Source organism: Podarcis liolepis (assembly GCF_965112155.1).
Source record: "Podarcis liolepis genome assembly, chromosome: Z".
NCBI classification, from domain to species: domain Eukaryota; kingdom Metazoa; phylum Chordata; class Lepidosauria; order Squamata; family Lacertidae; genus Podarcis; species Podarcis liolepis.
In genome coordinates, this window is record NC_139570.1 from 39869589 (window position 1) to 39892559 (window position 22971).

The following is a 22971-nucleotide window of genomic DNA, read 5'->3' on the forward strand; positions in this document are numbered from 1 at the left end:
CACTGCTAGATCATACGAAGGGTTTGGCTTCCTGCTTCTAACGGTAGATAATCATGTGTCTCTGGAAGCCCTCAGACAAGTCCTGAAGGTAAAAAGCTTCTCCATGTTTATGCTCCTCAGCAGTAGGTACTGAGAGACATGGTGTCTCTGTAACTTAAGTAATAAAACTTTGCAATAAAGCATAAAACAAGGCAGGGGAACTCAGCCTCCATCAAGTCTGCCTGATTCTCATGTTATGGATGGACCACAAAACAGGGCCTCTGAGGCTTATCTCAAAGGAAGCCACTTAGGGCTTTGAAGGACTCTTTTCAGTATTTTAATTCAAGCCCAAAAACAAATAAGCCTGGACTGGGTAACCTCAGACAGGGGCCATGTGTGGCCCTCTGGACCTCAGAACTCTCCACAGGCTGCACTCTTCACTGGCCCTCCACACCACATGGTTGGAATGTGCTGGTGAAGTCTGATAGTGCCTCTTGCTTACCTAGATGGAGGGTAGAGAGAAGTTCCCCTACTGTACAAAGGTAAAATTTACATTCTTTGTTGTGCCCACTTTTGCCTCTAGAGTGGCTCAGCATTGGAATATGGCCCTCAGAAAATTGCCACAAGGGAATGTGGTCCTCAAGTTGAAAAGGGTTGATTGGAGTTGTATGTTCTGGGCCTCAGGTGCTGGATTGTCTGGCAGCATTATGTGCTAATTTGTGGTTTTAGGCTGATTCCAAAAGCAACCACAGTGCTGAACAGTAGCTATGATAATTGCAGCAACAGTACCACATAGTAGATACTAAGGTGTAGACAGAAAAGCAGAATGCCCACTCGATGCGTTGGGTCTCTGGCTTCCCTTGGCTTTTCCATCTTCCCGTGCTGTGCTGGTGCATCCTGCAGCATACCAAATGTCCAACATGCTTCTTCAGGAGAGCCTAAGTCTGACAATGCCAGCATTTTTCACTTCCCTTATGTCCCCATTAATAAAGCAATGATCCAAAAGCAGCTTTGCTGAGTCTGATCTTTATGCTTCCATCACTCATGACGAGATAATTTCACACAGGATCATTTTTAAATTAAATGACGACGAAGGCGCGCAGGGCTGTTTTTCCCCCCAGTGTTCTCTAGTTCATGGGAGTCTATCAAGTCATTAATGTGTCGTGACAAACCGCTTGACGGAAACAGGCATAATTAATTATTTGCATAAATAATGACATGGAGCGGGCTCTTTTCGGCCTTATCTGTGAGGCTGACTGCTGAACCACTCAAAAAAGAATGAGGTATTTACATTTGCCTCAAACCATGCTCCGGCTCTGCAGAAAAGGGGGCACAGAAGGGGCTGTCGCTCTTCAATGCCTGGCATCTTCAGGTAGTGCTGAAATCATGGGCAGCTGCTGCCAGTCGCTGTGGGCAGTACTGAGCTGGATGGACCAAGTGGTCTGACTCAGTATAAGACAGCTTCCTATGTTTCTAGAAGATTAGGCTCCTTTGGTTTCAGCAAAGTTGAGGTGGCAGCAGGGAGGGTCTGTTCATAGCCCAAATAGACACAGCATTCTATGCCATCAAAGACGTGGGAGTGTTTATGCAGGCAGTACTTTCTTTTGGACGCAGGTGGCGCTGTGGGTAAAACCTCAGTGCCTAGGACTTGCTGATCGCATGGTCGGCGGTTCGAATCCCCGCGGTGGGGTGAACTCCCGTCGTTCGGTCCCAGCTCCTGCCCACCTAGCAGTTCGAAAGCACCCTTAAGTGCAAGTAGATAAATAGGTACCGGTTTATAGCGGGAAGGCAAACGGTGTTTCCGTGTGCTGCGCTGGTGCTGGCTCACCAGAGCAGCTTCGTCACGCTGGCCACGTGACCCGGAAGTGTCTTCGGACAGCGCTGGCCCCCGGCCTCTTAAGTGGGCGCACAACCCTAGAGTCGGATGCGACTGGCCCGTACGGGCAGGGGTACCTTAACCTTTACCTTTTTACTTTCTTTTAAAATCCGTAGCCCCTACTGCACGTATTAAGTCTGGGGAAAGCGTTATCACTTCTCTCAGTTGTATAAAATTTGTTCTCATTGCCATATGTTCACCGGAGATGATAGATGTCTTAACTTCTGCTGGATTGTACCTTGCTGTTACTGGGTTGCTGGAGCATGAAGCCTGAGTTCCTAGGACTTGGGGGGGGTTGAGGAGAGCATCCAAGGTGAAGGAGCAAGAACTAGGGGAAGTAGCTCCCTAGCAAGAAAAGGCCAGTGCTGAGCCAGGTACTTTTCATAGTTGGGTGGGGAGAGACTAGTGGGCTGTTAGGGTGGCTGGAGCCACTCTGGAGACTTTGTCATCCTGGCAGCTCTCACATCTGCAGCTCAAAGTGACTCCCTCTGAGGGACAGCTTATTGGCGATCCAACAGTTCCTGGTTCTACCGAGGGCTTAGGGGAAATGTCCCCTTCTTTCTCATCTGCTTTGGTAATTTTTCATTTGGAAAGGTTGCAAAATGGAGATGAGAATACCTCTTTAGAGTGAAGAGAGGAGACATTGCAGTCACTCTGATTTGGCTTTGTGACATCACCTAGCCAATTCCAGTTAGCTATGCTGCACTGTGGAGGGGGAAATAGGTTTTTGTTTGAGGATCCTTATTCTGGTTTTGAAAATTGAATTAGCACCTTGATTTTGTAATATTACTACATTATCCGTGTGATCCCTGGTTTGCTGGAATTGCCTCATCAAGACATGAGATAGACACACACATACATTGTGTGTATATTGTAAATGAAAGTGGGGAGGCAACAGAAAAAAATGGAAAACAGGTGCATGAACTGGTGTTATTATGTAAGTTTTCAACCCCATTAAAACTTCCATAAGCAAAAATTCAGCAGTCCTTACTCTAGCCCCACAGCTCCTGACAGCTATATTTGGCATACCTTTTTCCCCTCACCCGCTTTTAGATAATTTTTCTTGAGCTTGTCACATTCTTTGTTCCATAAAGTTCTTTATTAACATTGATTTGAAGAAACCATCTGATCTTTGAATGAGTCAAAAGGAACAATTGCACGCGTTTTCATAATCACCATGAAATGCTGCAGATATGTATATACATAGGAGATAATAACAGCAATTAGTAGTTAGAATTCCTCCTGTTTCTGATCCCATTGTTTGTTTTTTTCCTTTTGAGTGAACAAGTGCTTATTATTCATGGAAATGTTGTTCTGTTTCAGCTAAAACTCTCTTTTCTCCTGCAACTCAGTATATTTAGCCAATGTGACCAATAGGAATTCACCAGTGTGTTTAAATTTGGGATATTGTTGGTAGCCTTTGCTAAAAATATAGCTATTCTGGAGGGAGATGAATTGCCGGTTTGACAATTTGAGGTTGAAGCAGAGGGATATGATGCACACAGAAGAAGAGCAGGCGCATTAGAGTACATAATGCGCCAGTGCCTGGAGAAAGTGTGACAATGCGCTTTCAGATACAATTGTATTCACAGCCCATCTTCTCCAAAGTGTCAGCCCTCTTAACAAAACAATGCAGAAATAGAACACTGCAAATAAGACCTTAGCTAATACATTATGATGTCACAGGTTTTTAACATGTCAAAGCTGGTCCATAGTAAGCCAGGAGCCTAAAAGCAAGTCAGGGCTGAATGGAAAATCAGGAAGCAGAAACAAATCAGAACCAAGAGTAAGGCCAAGTCCAGCAGCTTCATAGGGCTAGTTGGAACCCTGCTGGCCCCTCATCTCATCTGTCCCCTATTGTGCTGATAAATGTAATGCCACCTTTTGACCTTCAACACCAGAGGGCACCAGAGAGCAAGTTAGCAGCTTCCTCCTCTTGCATGGGCTGACAAGGAAAGAAGAACATGAGAACATTTCAACATTGCCTTCTCTGAGTCAAACCATTGATATATCTAGCTCAGTATTGTTTATACCAGGCATGGCCAAACTTGGCCCTCCAGATGTTTTGGGACTACAGTTCCCATCATCCCTCACCACTGGTCCTGTTAGCTAGGGATGATGGGAGTTGTAGTCCCAAAACAGCTTGAGGGCCAAGTTTGGCCATGCCTGGTTTACACTGACTGGCTGTTGCTCTCCAGGATTTCAGACAAGGTCCATCCATACCAGGAGATAATAGAAATTGAACCTGGGACCTTCTATGTGTCACACAGATTCTCTACCATGGAGCTACAGCCCTTCTCAAAAAGTACATTTGAATCTGGAGTCTCTAGTTTGAGATCCCTAGCAAGAAATAGGGGGCAAGCAGCAGAATATATTGCTGATTATTGGAAAGTGAGCTTCCCACACTGACTGTGGTAAATGGGTCATGGCAATAGTTTGCCAGTACTCTCTCCCTAAGGAGCAGCCATTGAACATGTCCATCTCTCCGGTCTCTCTTTTTCCCGTCCACCCACCTTGATACTTTCCGAAGCATAGACTTCACAAATAATCTATTGATGACAGACCTTGACAAGACTGATTCTTGCGACTCCGTGCTCACTTCTCTTTGACACAGCAGCATTAATAACAGATCTCATTGTGCGTCTTGACATTCTTATTTTTTAAAAAAAGCACAATCGTTCCGATAAAGGGCATCTGCTTAATTACAGGTTTCCTTAATTACAGCTCTGTGGAAGCTCATCTGCTTGGGCAAATCCACATTGTAGCGCTGAGTCGTTTTGGCATATATTTCCCCCACTTTTCATCTGCTGTGGGTTTCTCCACACATGGTGTCTTTCAAAGCCTTTCTCCTTCCTTGAAGGAGCTGAGGACACACTCCAGTTAATCCTCACAACAATCCTGTGCAAAATCTCCCCATGAGCCCCATAGCAGATGGGCTCTGAACCTGAATCTAGATTTTTATAAATATTTGGGTGCTTCCTGTCTTCTCCAAAGCTTCTCAATTTAAAGAGGAGGTTTGGGGAGCAAGGGTTGGACTAGGATGTGGGAGACAAGAGTTCAAATCGTCATTCCTCCATGAAGCTCACTGGGTAACCTAGTCTCTGCCACTCATCCTAACCTACCTCACATGGTTGTTGTGGGCATTAAATATGGGGTGGGGGGCGGACTCATGCACCACCCTGAGCTCTTAGGAGAGTAAGGTGGGCTGTAAAGGTAAAGGGGACCCCTGACCATTAGGTCCAGTCGTGGACAACTCTGGGGTTGCAGCTCTCATCTCGCTTTATTGGCCGAGGGAGCCGGCATACAGCTTCCAGGTCATGTGGCCAGCATGACTAAGCCGCTTCTGGCGAACCAGAGCAGCACACGGAAATGCCGTTTACCTTCCCGCCAGAGCGGTACCTATTTATCTACTTGCACTTTGACGTGCTTTCGAACTGCTAGGCTGGCAGGAGCAGGGACTGAGCAACGGGAGCTCACCTCATCGTGGGGATTCGAACTGCCGACCTTCTGATCGGCAAGCCCTAGGCTCTGTGGTTTAACCCACAGCGCCACCCGCGTCAAGGTGGGCTGTAAATGCAATTAAATAAACAAACATAGGAAGCAGCCTTCTGTTGTGCCAGGCCATTGTTCTATGCTCAGTATTGTCTACACACTGACTGATAGTTGTTCTCTATGTCCTAGCTCCAGTCTGAAGAAGCACTTGAGCTCATATTATGGTTTCTACCTGAAAATTTAATGAACAATTCAGTATAGTATATCAACAAAGCAAAAATAGGAGAGAGGCATGGCAGGTGCAAGGCAGTGACAGTGAGAAACCAGAACTTAAGAATGACAGGAACACACCAGAATTCAGAAGGCCTCTTGCTCAAGCAAGTCCCTGCTTAAATGGGAAGTCCTATGTACTTCCTTCCTGCTTAGGAGGATCCAGTGACCAGCTCAGGTGGGTGGCTGCAATCCAGCTCATGAAATGTACCTCCACTGAGAAGCTGCCATTCAGTAGTTCACCACATGAGGGAGCAGCACACAGATCCAGTAGCTTCTGCTGTTTATAGTTCCTTGCTGTTCCTTATGAGTCGTAGAAGTGGGTTGAAATAAGTCCTGGGGTTTAATCGGAAGGCGCATGAAACAGCCACCTTCCGAAGTTAATGTGTTCAGTACAAGGATGGGAAATGGAGCAGAAACCCGTATGTACTCTGCTATGCATTCCACATACATAAAATAAATGTGATTTTTTAAAAAAAATCCTCATGAAAGTTCATCAGCATTTTAACATGAATTTCTCATAATGTGTATGCTTTTTTCACACAGTCTTCCCAAACTGCTTTATCTAAAGCACTGCATTTTTGTATGTGATTTTCACCAATCTATCAGTTTTTATGTACCCTTTTCCTGATTGTGTGCATTCTATGGCAGGGGAAGTGTGAATTTCGAAGGATAGCTGTGTTTCCCTTGATGCATGGCTTGAGACAGCGCAAATTAGGGAGGCAAACTGAACTTAAATGCAAACTGAATTGAATTTCTCCCTCATCTCTAATCCAAGCCCAGGCAAAATGAGGCTGAGAGATGGGGAGGGAGAGATGTTTCCCCAAATCCCAAAGTGTCATCATTTGGAGGGCATGTCAAAAAATTATGTAGACAAGACCAGCTTGAGTGTAATGGTTGTGCTGTGAGTAGGGGCTGCATTCTGACATGGTGGTGGTGATTTATTAAAATTGTATACCGCCCTATACCCCTAGATCTCAAGGCATTAGTTTTTCTGATTGTAATGCAAGTTCTTCTGTCCTGTTTTTTAATGTTTCTTTCACCCTACAGCACCTGCTGTGCTACAGAACTGTGGCTTTTTGACCAAAATATAATAATAATAATAATAATAATAATAATAATAATAATAATAATAATATAATAATAATTTTATTTATATCCCGCCCTCCCCAGCCGAAGCCGGGCTCAGAGCGGCTAACAACAATAAAAGTAACACAACATTCTAAAATCAATTCATTTTAAAATCAATTCAAAATCAAATTCATGGCAACCACTGTGAGGATTACCAAAGGAGGGGGTCAGACTGTGCCTTGGCCAAAGGCCTGGTGGAACAGCTCTGTCTTGCAGGCCCTGCAGAAAGATGTCAAGTCCCACAGGGCCCTAGTCTCTTGTAACAGAGCGTTCCACCAGATCGGGGCCACAGCTGAAAAAGCCCTGGCTCTGGTTGAGGCCAGCCTAACCTCCCTGTGGCCCAGGACCTCCAATATGTTTTTGTTTGAAGACTGTAAGGTCCTCCGTGGGACATACCAGGAGAGGCAGTCCCGTAGGTACGAGGGTCCTAGGCCGTATATCAGCATTCCACAGTAAATTTCACTCCCACCAGCGGGTGTGGTGTGACACAAAGAGTGTAATTGAACAATGTCACTACTTCCCCACCCCTTTCCACACAAACGTGCTTCTGTTACCCTATGATCCCTCCATGAAAATAGCAGGAAATAGCTGAATGCTAGTATATCACCTCCACACACAGTTTTTTCATTGGGCTCCCCCAATTTTGCAGGTTAAGGGGGCTGCAAACAGATTTGTTTTCTGGAATCAAATAACACAGTATACTCTCGTTAGTTTTCTGGACCTGGCTTTTACGTCGTGTGAAAGCTGAAATGTAATGTGGAAATTAACAGGGGAATGTCAGGGAGATGCAACAGACTGACACATGAGTACAGTGTGAGAGAGACGTAGATTTTGGGGACTTGGCTGAAAAATAGTGCTGTGAATCACATCAGCATTGAGTGATGGCTAATGCTGCTTTCTTTGTGCTTGTAGCGATGGAAGGAGTGCCTTTTATGATCTCGGAGAAGTTCGCTTGCGCTTCCGAAGGGGTAAGTTCTTTTATCCATGTACATAAGTGTATATTTTCTCATCGCTCTGGCCGTCCTTCCTTCTCTCTGCTCCTTCTCTATTTATTTGCAGCATTGGTACTCAGGCCAAAGGAAGGCTCTCAGTGTGGCTTATAAAAAATCAGTTCAGAGACAGTCCCTGACCTCAGGTTCAAAAGACATGGCATGTGAGGAAAAAGGAGGAAGAAGCAGAAGGAAAAAAGCAAGCTCAAACACAAGTTTTTAAAAGTTACAGTTGATGGCAGTCCTGGCTATCTTGCCATTGATATAAAGAGCAACCTTCCTCCTGAACCACTTTTAACATGCACCCATTCCAAGAGCAGAACTGGTGACAACATCCAGAACAGGAAAATAGGACAGCTCCTAGCACACAAGAAATGCACATACAGAGGAACAGTATTAGTTTTCTTTGCCTGGATGGCTCAGATGTAGTGATGGCCAGAAGTTAGGTCTGTATCTATTGATGGATTTATTGGGATGACCATGTTCATTCATTTCAATGGGTCTACTCCAAGTAGAATTTAGTTGGGCACAACCCCAGGTGAATCAAATGGCCTCTTTCCCCTGTGCCTGTGCTGTCCCCAGCCAAATGAAACCCAACCTTGCACCCGCCGCCCCGACTCCCTATTTCTGGGAGCTGCTTAGACCTTGAAAAATGTGAGCTATTCCGCACATGGAGCGCAAAGTAACTTGAGCTGACCCAACTCCTCTTGGTTGCCGTGGCGACGTTGGCTGGCTCCCAGCTGCCGCAGAGAAGGACAGCCTCGCTGGTCCTGTTTACCAATTCCTCTCTCAGAAGTTGAGAGGTCATTACGTCCTAATGAGGCAGCAGATGGACCTCGGCTGGAGTCCGGGCAGTGGCAACGCAGCCTTAAGAATAACCTCGTCCATCTTCCCTGCTTCTTCTTCCCCCTCTGCCTGGAGAACACAGTCAGTGCCCAAATGTCTGTTCATACTGTAAAAGCTCCTCTTGGGCAGTTAGCGTATTAGGTCAGGAATGGGATTTATTTTTTCCCAGACCAAGAGCTGCACTCCCTTCTGGGCAATGTCCCAGGATCCACATGACAGTAGTGGGCAGGGTGAAAGGCAATAGCAGGCAGAACAACAAATGTAGGTTTTACCTTTGTACAGTAGGCTCCGTAAACTAACACACCCCTCGCTGTCCTCCATCCTGGCAAGCAAGAGGCAGCATCAGAGTTCAAGGACACATTCCAGCCAGGCAAAATCACTCAAGGAGGGTGCAAAGCAGGGCCAATGAGGGGTGTGCCTGAGGAGAAGGGGTGTGGCCTCATGAGAATTCCAAGGGCCAGGTAGAGAGGCCTGGAGGACGGCATTTGGCCCCTGGGTCCAAGTTTATGCTCCCTTGCTTTGGATGGTAATGTGTATTACTTGACAGACTGAGATGTGTTTAGCCAGCATTGCTGCCTAGCACACTCAGCACACCTTATTCTTATTGCTGAGTTGGGCCCTGAAGTCCAACTTAACAGCACCACTCTAGCCCATACATGTCCAGTTTGCAAAGCAAAGAAGCTGGCCTGAGGCCACCCCTTTCACTGCCCCAAGAATGGCAAGTGGGGTAGTGGAGTGCCCTTCTCCTCCCCATCACATGGGCCATTGCAACAGGCAAATCCATATCTAGTTCTCCCCCCCCCCCCAAAAAAAAAAAAACACACCTCCCTGCCTGTTACTCAATTCAAAAGAGCCACTTTTCATTTATTTATTTTATTGCACTTCTATCTTGGCAACTTTCTAAGAAATTTCAGGCAGAATACATGTTTTCCTCTCCCAACCTGCACACAAACACACATCACATAGTATTTCCCCAGCAACCCTATAAGGTAGGTTAAGCTGCAGAGTGCTGATTAGCTAAAAATCACCCAATAAGCTTCCTGGCTGAGGATTTGGACATGAGTGTCTCCTCAACCCTATCACACTGCTGAGACACTTAAAACCGCTAAGCCACACAGTCTTTTCAAATCTTAAGAGCAAGACCCTGGGTAATCCAGCCCAACTGAGAGCTCCAGTTCTCATTTCTGCAGCACGAACATCAGGGACTGCTCTCTGTCACAATTATACCTTGATTCTTATTTGACACACAGAAGAGTGAAGCCTTGCAGCTGTCCCCTGGGAGCCTCCCCCTTTTCCCTCAGCCTCACGCCCTGAGGAAACCTCTCTGGCCTGCCTCTCACGCAGGTTCCTTTATGCTCTGTCCAGCACCCTCTTGTGTACATCCTTATCCATCCCAAAGACCAAAACATACATGTAAGTAGAATTAACATTGAGCTATCTAAAATTAAAAATCATAGAAAAAGCAAGATAAGAAGGAAAGGAAAAGGAAAAAGAGTGTCTTGCAATTCTCTGTCTGTCAATTATTCAAAATAATTATTCAATTATTCAAAATATTTAGGGAGGGCATACATTCCAGAATAATTTCTAATTTTCCCCCCAAATTTTTAAAATTGATTTTCCACATTTATCTCAAAATGACACAACAAAACACACAACAAAGAAAAACACACCACAATACAACAAAATTAAACACAGAGAAAAGTTATTTCTTCAAATACCTAATTGATAACTGACTTCCATGAATCCCCTCTAACTGAATTTCATTATATCTAACCTTTATAGCAGTTCTCCAAGTTCATACATTCCAGAATAATTTCTAGCTGTGCTAGTATCCAGCTTTTTTCCATTCTGCTAGATGGTATTTTCTGAGTCTTCCCTACCAGGCATCTCAGATTCAAAACTTTTCTTAAAAGCCACACATGTGAGACATAATTGTCTTTCTTCCTTTAGCAATTAGAAAAAAAACCGCACAGTTTTTGGGATGGGAGAGAATGCCAGCATGTGAAGAATCAGAGAGGCCACCTGTTCATCCATTGAGCCAACCACATTGATATAATTGGGATGGGGCTGCTCTCTACTTTTTAATGGAGTACAGAGGAGCAGTGACCTCCATTGTGATAATCAGGTATCTGCTTTGGCAGATAAGTGTACTGATAACTGAGACAAAACTAAGTTCTACACAGCTCTCATTGAGGGTGAAGTGGAAAGAAGTTCCAACCCAGTGGTTCCTCTTCTGGACACTGATAGTGTCCTGATTTTAAGCTTAGTTTTAAATGGATTGTCCACTTGTTTTTTTCAGGGGAGATACCCACGATGTATTGGGATCCTGTGACCCACTAGACTTTTGTGAGCCTCTTAACTAATCCCTGCACTTGCTAGGAAGCTGGAACATGCCGTTTGCTGAAATTATCATTTTTATAAACTGATTGTTCTTGTTGTTATTGCTATTGCTATTGCTATTTTGCATTTCCTTATAGATGCAGCCAGTCGATCTCCTGGGCATCACTATTAAATCCTTGGCAGAAATCGAGAAGGAGGTAAGTCCCTTGTGGAATCTTGTCTTTCCTTGATTTCTTTTCAGAGCCTGGGTATGATTTATTCGCTTTACAAGGCTGTGGGTGAAATTCTGCACCACCATAACCCAAATTCTGCAGCATTCTGCAGCGTCTGTATTTTGATGCAAATATGCATAACTTTCCGCACTTTGCACAATTTATTTTGTGCATATAGATAAAGCTTCAGACCAGCACTTGACACAAGCTTGCTGTGGTTCCCTGTTGGGATTCAGTTAATCACTAAAATAATACATACAACACAGTGATTAACAAACAGATTTTATTTCTGCTGCAAAATATTTTGGCTTTCGCCTTTGTCAGCTGCTCTGGTGGGATATATTTATATTTTGAGACTGGGAGAACCCATACAGGGTGGGATGAAATCTTGGCTTTAAAATTTGCAGAAATCTAACTCAGCCTCTCCTCCAGCTTCTGAGGTTGTTATTACTATTATTATTACTATTACTATTACTATTACTATTATTATTTAGAGGCAAAACTGGGTGAGGCAATAAGTGTTACTCTTACATTTATAAGAGGGGTTCTGCATTCACATTTCTCCACCCAGGGAAGCAAGAGGCAGTATCACAGTTCAAAGACACATTCCAGCCAGACTAACACACTCAATAAGATTGCAGTGCAGGGCTATTGAGGGGCATGGCCTGGGAAGGGTTCTGAGGACCAGATAATGAGGCCTAGAGGGCCACAATTGTTCCCCATCACCCAGGCATGTGGGCGGTAGGTATGGAGAAAGGGGATGGAAAAGGTTTTTCTCATAACACTCGAACTGGATGGCTTTCAAAGATTAGACAAATTCATACAGGATAGGGCTGCCATTGGCTACTAGCTTTGATGACCATACTCTGCCCTCTCAGAGGCTTTAATGCTTCTGAATATCAGTTGCTGGAAACAGCAGGAGGGGAGAGTCTGCAGGTTTTCCATGGGCATCTTGGTTGGCCACTGTGAGAACAGTATGCTGGACTAGAGGGGGCCTTGGCCATTCTTATGCTTGAAGTTTCCCATCCCAGGTGTACGAAACGTTCAGCTAAATGGACCTCTTGAGTCTGACTGTGTAAGGCAGCTTACAAAGTGCTGATTTCTAGTCCCAGGATCACTAATTGGCTATCCCTGTTTGACAGTAACATGATGCCACAAGTGCATACATTTTAAGATAAATCAGTCTCTCAAGATTCGACAAGGGAAGTGTTGTTGGCTTTTATGGCTTAATTTCACCATCTCAGCAAAGCCTCTTCAACTGCATTTCAAAGGACTTAATTTTATTCAGATCCTCCCAAGTTGCTGGCTGCCTCCCTCCCTCCCTCAGGCCCCATGCCCCCACTCCTTCTCAGCAGGCCTCCCCTCCTGAGCACAGTCACATGTAATGGTCTTTAAACGAACACACTTGCTAACTGGCAGGAATTCAGGTTTGGTTGTTCATTTGTTTTTTAAATGTTGGTTCCAGCGATTCAGCTTGGGAGTTTTGGTTATTTCTCTCCCCCCCCCCTCACACCCCAATCCCAAATGACTGGAGAAATTCGTCTTGATTATAATTGCTCTTACCCACGCATATCTAATTTGTATCTTTTTAAGTGTTAATTAGTAAACAGTTTGAGCTGACATCTTTATGCGTTTGCATCTGTGAAAAATAGCGCTTATTGCTGCCTTAGCTGCGGGCCCTTGCTGCTCACTGCAACATTGCGACATTGACATAAAATTAATGAAGACATGGGTGCCAATTTTTTTTTTTTTTTTTTTTTTGAGCTGCCTTTAGGAAGATCTCCTCCTTGGCGAGACTCTCCTTCATGCCATTTAATTTATTTATTTTTTTAAGGAGAGGGAGATGTGTACTCATACATCACTTTCTATGCAACATCTTTGCTAAGCAGGCGTCCGTATTAATTTTCCAAGAACGTGGTGCACATTTCCCAGTTACCTAGGTAGCAATCAAACTTGCAACCGGGATAATGCCAAAATGTATTCTCCTTTCTTTAAAACTTTCCCCAGCCATTAACTTTCAAGATAACCAGGTGTTGATAATAAAACAATGCAAAAAAATAATAAAATAAACAAACTCTGCTCTCTTATAGTCACACAGTGTCATCTAGTGGTGGCATTAAATATTGCATTGGGAGGGAATGTACTTGTTCATTGCATTTATATTATTACTTTTTCTTCAAGGAGGCATACATTTAATCCCCACAACAACCATGTGAAGCAGGTGAGGCTGAGATGCAGCAACTGGCCCAAGGCCACCCAGCAAGCTTCATGGCCAAGTGGGGATACAAACTCAGATCTCCCAAGTCCTAGTCTGACACTCTAACTACTACAGTGGTACCTCGGGTTAAGTACTTATTGTTCCAGAGGTCCGTTCTTAACCTGAAACTGTTCTTAACCTGAGGTACCACTTTAGCTAATGGGGCCTCCTGCTGCTGCCACGCTTTCTGTTCTCATCCTGAAGCAAAGTTCTTAACCTGAACCACACTTTCTGGGTTAGCAGAGTCTGTAACCTGAAGTGTATGTAACCTGAAGTGTATGTAACCTGAAGCGTATGTAACCCGAGGTACTGCTGTACACCACAGTAGGTCTCATACATAAAGTAGATGAACAGGGCATACAGTGGTACCTCGGGTTACATACACTTCAGAAATATTACCCAGAAATATTAACTCAGGTTAAGAACTTTGCTTCAGGATAAGAACAAAAATCGTGCTCCAGCGGCGCAGAGGCAGCAGGAGGCCCCATTAGCTAAAGTGGTGCTTCAGGTTAAGAACAGCTTCAGGTTAAGAACGGACCTCCGGAACGAATTAAGTACTTAACCCGAGGTACCACTGTATTAACTTGCTCACAAAAATGAAATTGTGACATTATGTTACTGACAGACAGGGATAGCCAGCTAGTGATCTGGAGCTGGAAATCTTCCCTCCCCCACGAACATGAATCAATTAGTCCCTGGTGGCTTAATCAAAATAGCAGTTGATCAAAATAGCAATTGAGGGTGTGGTAAAACGTTCACTCCAAAAGAGAATGCATGGATGTCTTTTGGATTTTGAATAATAATAATAATAATAATAATAATAATAATAATAATAATAATTTATACCCCACCCATCTGGCTGGGCTTCCCCAGCCACTCTGGGAGGCTTCCAACAAAATATTAAAATACCATAATACATCAAACATTATGCAACAGAACTCCCATTCCAAGTATGACTACAGTTCTGATCTCCTCACTTCAAAACTAATATTGTAGAGTTGGAAAAGGTTCTGGAAAACGGTGGCTGAAATGATCGACAGAATGAGGTGACTCCCCTTTGAGGAAAGATTGCAGCATTTGGGGCTTTTTAGTTTAGAGAAAAGGTAAGGGGTGACATGACAAAGGTGTGTGAAATTATACACAGTGTGGGGAAAGTGGACAGAGGAAAGTTCCTCTCCTTCTCTCATAACACTAGAACTCGTGGACGTCCAATGAAGCTGAATGTTGGAAGATTCAGGACAGAGAAAAGAAAGTACTTCTACACACAGCACATAGTTAAACTATGGAACTCATTCCCACAAGAGGTAGTGATGACCACCAGTTTGGATGACTTTAAAACATAATGCTACCACTCTCTACTAAACACGATAGCTGTGCTGTGCCTCCACAGTCTAAGGCAGTATGCTTCTGAATACCTGTTTCTAGAAATTGCAGGAAAGGAGAATGCTTTTGCATCATTGTAAAACAAAAACATCTTTGCCTGAGGTCAAAACAATCTCAGTTGGCACCTAGCAGTCTTCCTAGGGGAGAGCATTCCATAAACAGAAGAACACCTGTTCTCTTTTTACCTCCTGGGGTTTGGTCACATTCATAGGGGGGAAAGCTTTTTTCCTTCAGGTCATTGCCCATTCCACAACTTAATATGGCTTAGTAACTTCTGAATATTCATTCTATTTGTTTACCACCTATCCTACTAGCAGCTACCAGTTACATGAGTTTATCACTAAAATTTGGAGGAACTTGCCTAATGCTAAGAGCTGTCTCTGGGGAGGATGAATTCTGTGATCATATTTTATCCTCACAACAACCCTATTATGTAGGGCAGGCTGAGAAAAAGAGAAAGAGAATGCCAGTGCTCTGTCTAGTCAGGTTGCAAGGGATCAATTCCAACCTGTTATCTCTGAGGATGTGGACAGGCTGCTTAGACAAGTTAAACCAACCACCTGTTCTCGATCCTTGCCCATCCTGAGCCAGAGAGGGCTGAGCAGTGGGCTCTGCGAATGCTTCTCTCTGTGAGGGAGTCTTCCTGGAACCCCTTAAAGAGGTGGTTATTAAACCACTTCTTAAAAAACCATCTTTGGACCCGACCACTATGGCCAGTTATCACGTAGTCTCAAATCTTCCATTCCTCGCCAAGCTGATTGAGTGGGTGGTCATGGAACAACTCCAGGCATGCCTTCCAATAAGGATTCAGGCCCCATCATGGGGCTGAAACTGCCTTGGTCGTGCTGGTCAATGATCTCCGGTGGAATAGAGAGAGAAAAGTGAAAGCTGTTTCCTGGTTCTGCTAGATCTTTTGGCGGTTTTTGATACCATTGACCATGGTATCCTTCTGGACCCTCTAGCAAGGCTGGGTTCTGGGGGAACTGTTATGCAGGGGTTCTGCTCCTTCCTGGGCCGTGACCAGAAAGTAGTGTTGTGGGTGAATGCTAAGACCCCTGGGTGATCACTTGTGAGGTAAATCAGGGCTCCGTCCTCTCCCCCACACTTTTAACATCTATATGAAACCACTAGGTTTGAGCTGGGTGTTCACCACTATGCAGATTATACTCAGCTCATTTAAATTAGAACAAGTGTAGATAGTGAATGTCCTATGTGAGTGTCTGGAGGATGGATGGTGGCTAACGGATTGAGGTTGAATCCTGACAAGACAGAAGTACTATATCAGGAGGACAAGGGGCAAGTGGGTGTGCAGAACTCCCTGGTCCTGAATGGAGTAACTGTGCCCCTGAAAGACCAGGACAGCTGTCCATGGATGTGCAGATTAATTCTGTGTCCAGGGCAACTGTCTAACAGCTCCATCTGGTACACTGGCTGAGACCCTAACTGCCTGCGCACCGTCTTGTCAGAGTGGTAGATCCCATGGTTAACTCCCACTTGGATTACTGCAATGTGCTATATGTAGGGCTACCTTTGAAGGTGATTTGGAAACTACAACTAATCCAGAATGCGGCAGCTAGACTGGTCCTAAAATATCAACATTGGCTCCCAGTATGTTTCCAAGCACAATTCAGAGTGTTGGCGCTGAGATTTAAAGCCCTAAACTGCCTTGACCCAGTATACCTGAAGGAGTGTCTCCACCCCCACCGTTCAGCCTGGACACTGAGGTCCACCTCTGAGGATCTTCCAGTGGTTCCCTCACTGAGAAATGAAATTACAGGGAGCCAGACAGGGGGCCTTATTGTTAGTCACGCCCATCCTGTGGAACGCCCTCCCATCAGATGTCAAGGAGATAAACAACTATCTGACTTTTATAAGTTATCTAAAGGCAGTCCTGTATACGGAAGTTTTTGTATGTCTGATGTTTTGCTGTGTTCGATGTTTTAATTTGTTGGAAGCCACCCAGAGTGGCTGGGGCAACCCAGTCAAATGGATGGCATGATGATGATGATGATGATGATGATGATAGATGTTGTTGTTGTTAACTGGTGCACAGTCATCTAGTAAGTTTCATAGCTGAACGGAGATTTGAATCTGTTGCTGAGCCGTTAACTGTCCAACTGTCTGAAACCTCCAGCCAATCAGACCGGCATTTGCCTACTCTGAGCCCTAATCCCACCCACTAAATCTTAAGGCAGCCTCCCCTCTTCTGCCAAATCCTGTTACCTAGCAACCAACTGTCAAACAGGCTTGTCACATTATAACAAAACAAGGCCACGTTGCAGTCACAGAGGTCACAGAATATATCTTCCTTTTAAACAAAAATGCAATATATACATATATGTATAAGCACATTTCTCCACTGAGTCCAACAACTTCTGGAGGGCCACAGACTCCACATCCCTGAGTTAAACACTCAGTTTCCTATTACATCCAAACTTGGTTGCTGGGCTTTATGTTCTGGTCTTTGGAAAAAATTCACACTCATAGCTTCAACATCCAGCACAATGTCTGTCTTTGCATCCCCCTCCCCTCATCATCCCCATCCAGCCCCACATAGGAATATAGGAAGCTGCCTTATACTGTGTCAGACTCTGCGTCCATCTACCTCAGTATTGTAAACACTGACTGGCAGGAGAACTCCAGAGTTTCCAACAGCACGTGTGCCCTGGCTCTACCTAGAGATGCTCGGGATTGAACCTGGGACCTCCTGCATGCAAAACAGATTCTCTACCAGTGATCTACAGCCCTTCCTGGCCAAAAGCGTAGAAAGCTGCCTTATATTGAGTCAGACCATTTCTACCTTTAGATCTGTGTTGTCTACACTGAATGGCAGCAGCTCTCCAGTTTTTCAGACAGGGGTACCTCCTAGCCCCTACCAAGAGATGCTGTGGATTAAACCTGGGACCCTGTGTACACAGATCAGATGCCCTGCCCTCCATTGCATAACACTCAGATGGTGAAAAGCCCTGGATGACTCAAATGGCTGCACATTAGTTTGTGACATTTTGGTGGGCTTTAATGAAGGCTGTTGCTCTACTATGGCTTTTGGTTTAATCATGTCTTAGTAACCAGAACATCAAACCAGGATCATATTCCCTGCCAGTCATTGCCCATAGCAAGGGCAGCTAAACAGAGTAGTTTGTGTCATCGGAATCAGGCACTGCTTTGCAGCTTCTTTTTCCAGCAAGGTTTGCTCCAGTTTGGAAAGTTCTACAGTTGTACCTTAGTTGTTCAACAGAATCCATTCTGGAAGTCCGTTCAACTTCCGAAAATGTTCAATAACCAAGACGTGGCTTCCAATTGGCTGCAGGAGCTTCCTGTACTCAGAAGCCACGTCGGACGTTCATGTCCCAAAGAACGTTTGCAAACTGGAACATTCACTTCCGAGTTTGTGGTGTTCAGGAGCCAAAACATTTGAGTCGCAAGGTGTTCGACAACCAAGGTATGACTGTAGTTGCACTCCTTTTGCATCACACTTTGGCACCAGGCATTTTCTAAGTATGTAAGATTTTTTATTAAAGTTTTTCACAATACAATACAATAACAGCTACCAAAAAATGCAAACACAAGTAAAATGCAGAGTCTTTTCCTAAAAGTAGTTCTCAGTCCCCAGGGTCCTTTTTCCTTCCAGCCTCTCACCCTGGGAGATCCACATTACTTTGTCTCCCACCCAAGGCTCTCCATTAACCATCTACCACCACCATGAGTACACAATCCCTGGACCATTACAAAGGTCCCATACATAGGACTCCAAAGAGAAATGAAAAAGAAAAAAGAAAGAAACAAGAAGGGGGGGAGAGAGACAGAGAGAGGAGCAAAATGAAATGAAATGAAAAAGACAAAAGGAAAAGTAACAGTAGAGAAAACTGATTTTCCATCTATCAGTTAACATTAGAAAGAAAAAAAATATTTAAGACATTCAGTCCATGATCTTCTCCACTTTCTGTTAAACAATATTTAAGTCAAACTTTCTCAGAACCATTCATTTATTTTTCCCACGGAAAGTCCAAGAGGGTGTCAACCATGTTTTTTCTTTAATTTTTACTTTACCTAGGGCTGCCATATGCCTGGAAATCAGTTAAAATGTCTGGGAAAACTCATGGTTTTGGGGGGTGAATTTCCTTTTAAAAGCTCCAAAAGTACTACTACTTTTTCTAGATCTTGCAAAAAAAAAAAAAATTCAACAACTTTTGTGTCCAGATTTTCACTTTTTGAAATATGACAATCCTACTTCAGCTCCCTTAATTCCCACCACCATTCCTCCATACTGAGCAATAGTAAATTCTTCCACCCATGTCCGTGTTAAAATCTCTCCACTTTGAGCACATATTGGAATAATATTCCATATTTTTTCCTTGTCACTTAATTCTAGCCTACTTCCATACGTTCAAATACCATTGCCTGTTATATTTCCATTTCTTGTGTTTACAACCGTTGTGAGGAAGGCATTTCCATTTCACCATCTGCTTTCTTTAGTTTAGCTACATTATCCAGTGGCACCATTTTCCGAGGACCCCAACAAGAGAGGCATTGTCTGTCATGGACCGACAGCTTCTAGAATAAGTGCAGGTTGTAGCTTCACTAAAGGCAGGGTAGTTCTGTGGCACCAGGAGCAACTGGATCATTCAATCCCACACAGTTGCAGAGGCAAACCCAAACACTCAAATTATGCTCCCAAATTCTGGGAATGTCAGAAGCTGCCTTATATAGAGCCAGACCATTGGTCCATCTAGTTTAGTGCTGTTTTTAGCTAGGGAACTTCAGACCTGAGGGTCAAATGTGGCCTCCAAGTCTTTCTGCTGTTATGGAGGCATCCTGGGTGGTGGCTCAAATGTATGAGGGGCAGGAAGGGAGAATTTAGAGGCTGGTTCATTCGTTGAATGTGGCACTGCCCCTCCAACCTCAGCCAGCCCCCACCTGCCTGTTGTGGGGGGGGGATGATTAACAAAATCAGTCCTCCTGGCAAACTGGAAATATCCTCTCACTCGCCCAAGTTTAGGATATAGTCACACCTCGTGTTACAGACGTTTCATGTTGCGTTTTTTTGGGTTACGGGCTGCCGAAACCCAGAAGTACCAGAATGGGTTACTTCAGGATTTTGGCGGTCGCACATGCGCAGAAGCACTAAATCGCGCTTTGTGCATGCGCAGAAGCGCTGAATCGCAACGCATGTGTGCACAAACATGACGCTGCAGATTGTGAACATGCATCCCGCACGGATCACGCTCACAACCCGAGCATCCACTGTATTCCACCAGTCTTCAGCAGAGTTTCTTTTTCTTTGAGAAAAATAAGTGGCTCACGTAAATGTAAACTAAGCTTTAATAATAAAGAAAACTAACAAAATAACAATGACTGAGGGAAACTAAAGCAACATTATGAGGCAAGTCTGAGGCAAGAAACAAGGAGAGGCAGTTGGTCCCTCTCAACTGACATTCTTAACTGAACACACCCTGAAGGGAGGGGCTGATTCTAGAGCAAAACACACAAGCTCTGCCCACCAGATACCAGGCACTCTACTATTCAGATTAGGCCCCAGTGTTTTTCTTACACTGCCTGCCTTCTTACATCTAAACCAAGGGCTGGCCCTGACCATCAGCTGCTGCTTCTTCAGGTCTCAGTATTGCCCTTGTATAACTCAGCAGCAAAGAGAATGGGAACAAAATCAGAATTAGTTGGCTCTGCCTTTCATTGGCTCCACCTCCACCTCTTTTTGGGGTCTCTCCAAACGCTCGTTGTATGGAAATCCGCTTATCCAGACACGAGGAATTAATACCCAAGTCATGGCATACACACAGTAGATTCAGATATCAAACAGCCTGACCTGTGTGTAGTACTACAAACAAAAAAGCAACCTTTAAGAAGCCTTACTTTATGTGTTTTGCTGGTCCTTGGCACCCACTTCACCAGAAACTTCGCAGGGAAGAAGGGGGAGAGATCAGACAAGAGAACTTTTATTTTCATACTTGTTTTGCAAGGTTTTACTAGATTTTCCTAGTTTTTCCCTGTCATTTGAAGGTTGAAATTCCATTTTGGGAACACATTAGATATTTCCCCAAAGGAATCAGTAGAAATCATTGACTCATTATCAATGCCTATCACTTGCCTAACAAACAATTTCCTGAGAATGTATTGCGTTAAGATAGTGAAACCTGAATGTACTTCTGATAAATAAACATAAACTGTCTTAAATTATACTCAGAACGCCTTACAAACTGCCTATGCTAACGCAATATATATATATATATATATATATATATATATATATATATATATATAAAATATTACATTTATTTATTTATTTATTTATTTATTTCCCACTCTTCACCCTAAGGTCCCAGGGTAGGTTACAGCATTAAAACACAATATTGAAAACAGCTTAAAATAGCAAAAATAATAAGGTGGGTCAAAAACAATATACACATAAGGTGTCAAAAGCCAAGGTAAAGAGGTGCACCTTCAGCATTTGCTGGAAGCTGTATAATGAAGGTGTCATAAAGTGGGTGGTATTCAACAAAGAGCTCGCCCACACTTCCCCTTGTCCCAGGTCTGAGCAGTCTTTCTGTCACCTTGTTGCTTTCCCTGCTGTTTGCCACTCAATCGGAACAAACATCATTTGGTTTTTCTGCAGATTGGCTTCTGTTCCAGTTCGCCAATGGGCAGTGGATTTCCCCAGGGTAAAGTGGCTGGACAGGGAGAAGTGTGGTTAAGCCCTTAATAAAAGTACAGGCCTGTGCAACAGGACCATATCCCTTCTCCTGTCCCCTCCCCAAATATGCTCTGGAGGGTTGGGGAAAACTCTGGAACAGATTTGGCGGGTGCCTTGCGGGGGGGGGGGGGGAGAGAAAGCAGTAGCTGAGTCAACTGCAAAGCAGGTATAACTTTCAACGCCATCTTTCTGCTTTGCTACGGCTCCCCGCTGAAGGGAGAGGAGAAACGCTGGACCATCCATGGAGGACACTGGACCACCTAGCAGCAGCTGGCCTTGACACCAGACTTCTGGGTGGGGTAGGGTGGGGAGGTTAAAGTGGGGAAAACAGTTAGTTTGATGTGAATGAGTTTTGAATTAGGGGGAGGTTAAGGGGTGTGTTTTTTTACGAATTAGCACGTCTTAGTTGTGCTTTGTTTATTATTTGAGTATTTTTTTTAATGGATGTTACGTTATATGAAATATTAATATATTACATGATTGCCCCCACTTCCCCATGGTAATACACATTGTAAGTTGCTTGGATACCTTTGGGTGACAAGTGACTAACGCGTCTAATAAAGGAAATGAATGAATGATCCATCTCTGTGGGGAGGGAGTTCCGCAGCTTAGGGGTCTCCACAGAGAATTACCCTCTCCTGGCCCGCTACTGTCCCAAACTTCTGAGGGTGGAGGAACTACCAAGCCCCACCCGCTGCTGATTTCAGCACCTGAGAGGGCCTAGGGAAGTAGAGGGTCTTTCAGATGTTAAAGGCATTTGTGGGCCGTGGTGTGAGGATGAAGCCTGTGACACAAGTTATAGTGATGGCTGCTGCCTTAGATGGCTTTTAAGAGCAATGTGTGGCTGCTTAGACACATTTGTGGAGGAGATAGGTCCACAAATGGCTAGTAGCTGTGATGTTAAATGGGGGCAGTCTGTCTTCAAATGGCAGGTCTTTTTTTGTGCAGGGAATGACAGGGGTAGAGGACTCTTTTGACTGGAGGGTTTCCAGGGTAGAAACAGCAATGCTAGGCTAGATGATAATAATAATAACATTATTATTATTATTATTATTATTATTATTACCCCGCCCTCCCCAGCCAAGACCGGGCTCAGGGCGGCTAACACCAGGTATAAAAATAATTGATTAAAATACAACTTAAAAACAAGATTAAAATACAACATTAAAATGCAGCCTCAATTCAGTAGAAACTCAAATCAAACTTTTTGGGGATGAAAACGTCAAATCTTCACCAAGGCCAGCTATCCAGACTGGTCCTACGTGGGCCAGAAAAAAGCCAGGGAAGTCCCCAAATAGGAGTTCGATCCCAGAAGGAGAAAGGAAAGAGGGGGAGGGGATCAAGTTGATTCCAAGCCAAAGGCCAAGCGGAACAACTCTGTCTTACAGGCCCTGCAGAAAGAAATCCGATCCTGCAGGGCCCTGGTCTCATGAGGCAGACGTTCCACCAGACCGGAGCCAGAGTTGAAAAGGCCCTGGATCTGGTTG

At 44.3% G+C, this 22971-nt stretch overlaps 1 protein-coding gene across 5 annotated transcripts in view; it reads left to right on the forward strand.

Moving 5' to 3' along the window:
* The window catches only part of MVB12B (multivesicular body subunit 12B), a 102433-nt gene that overhangs the window by 70566 nt on the left and 8896 nt on the right, over positions 1 to 22971 (forward strand). For all 5 annotated transcript variants that reach the window (XR_014521623.1, XM_083486019.1, XM_083486018.1 and 2 more), the window contains 2 exons: positions 7661 to 7716; positions 11061 to 11120. Coding sequence is in view for 4 of the 5 variants with exons in the window: in XM_083486019.1 (XP_083342145.1) it covers positions 7661 to 7716; positions 11061 to 11120 (116 nt within the window). In the remaining variant the exon portion in view is untranslated. The remainder of the gene's footprint in view (positions 1 to 7660; positions 7717 to 11060; positions 11121 to 22971) is intronic.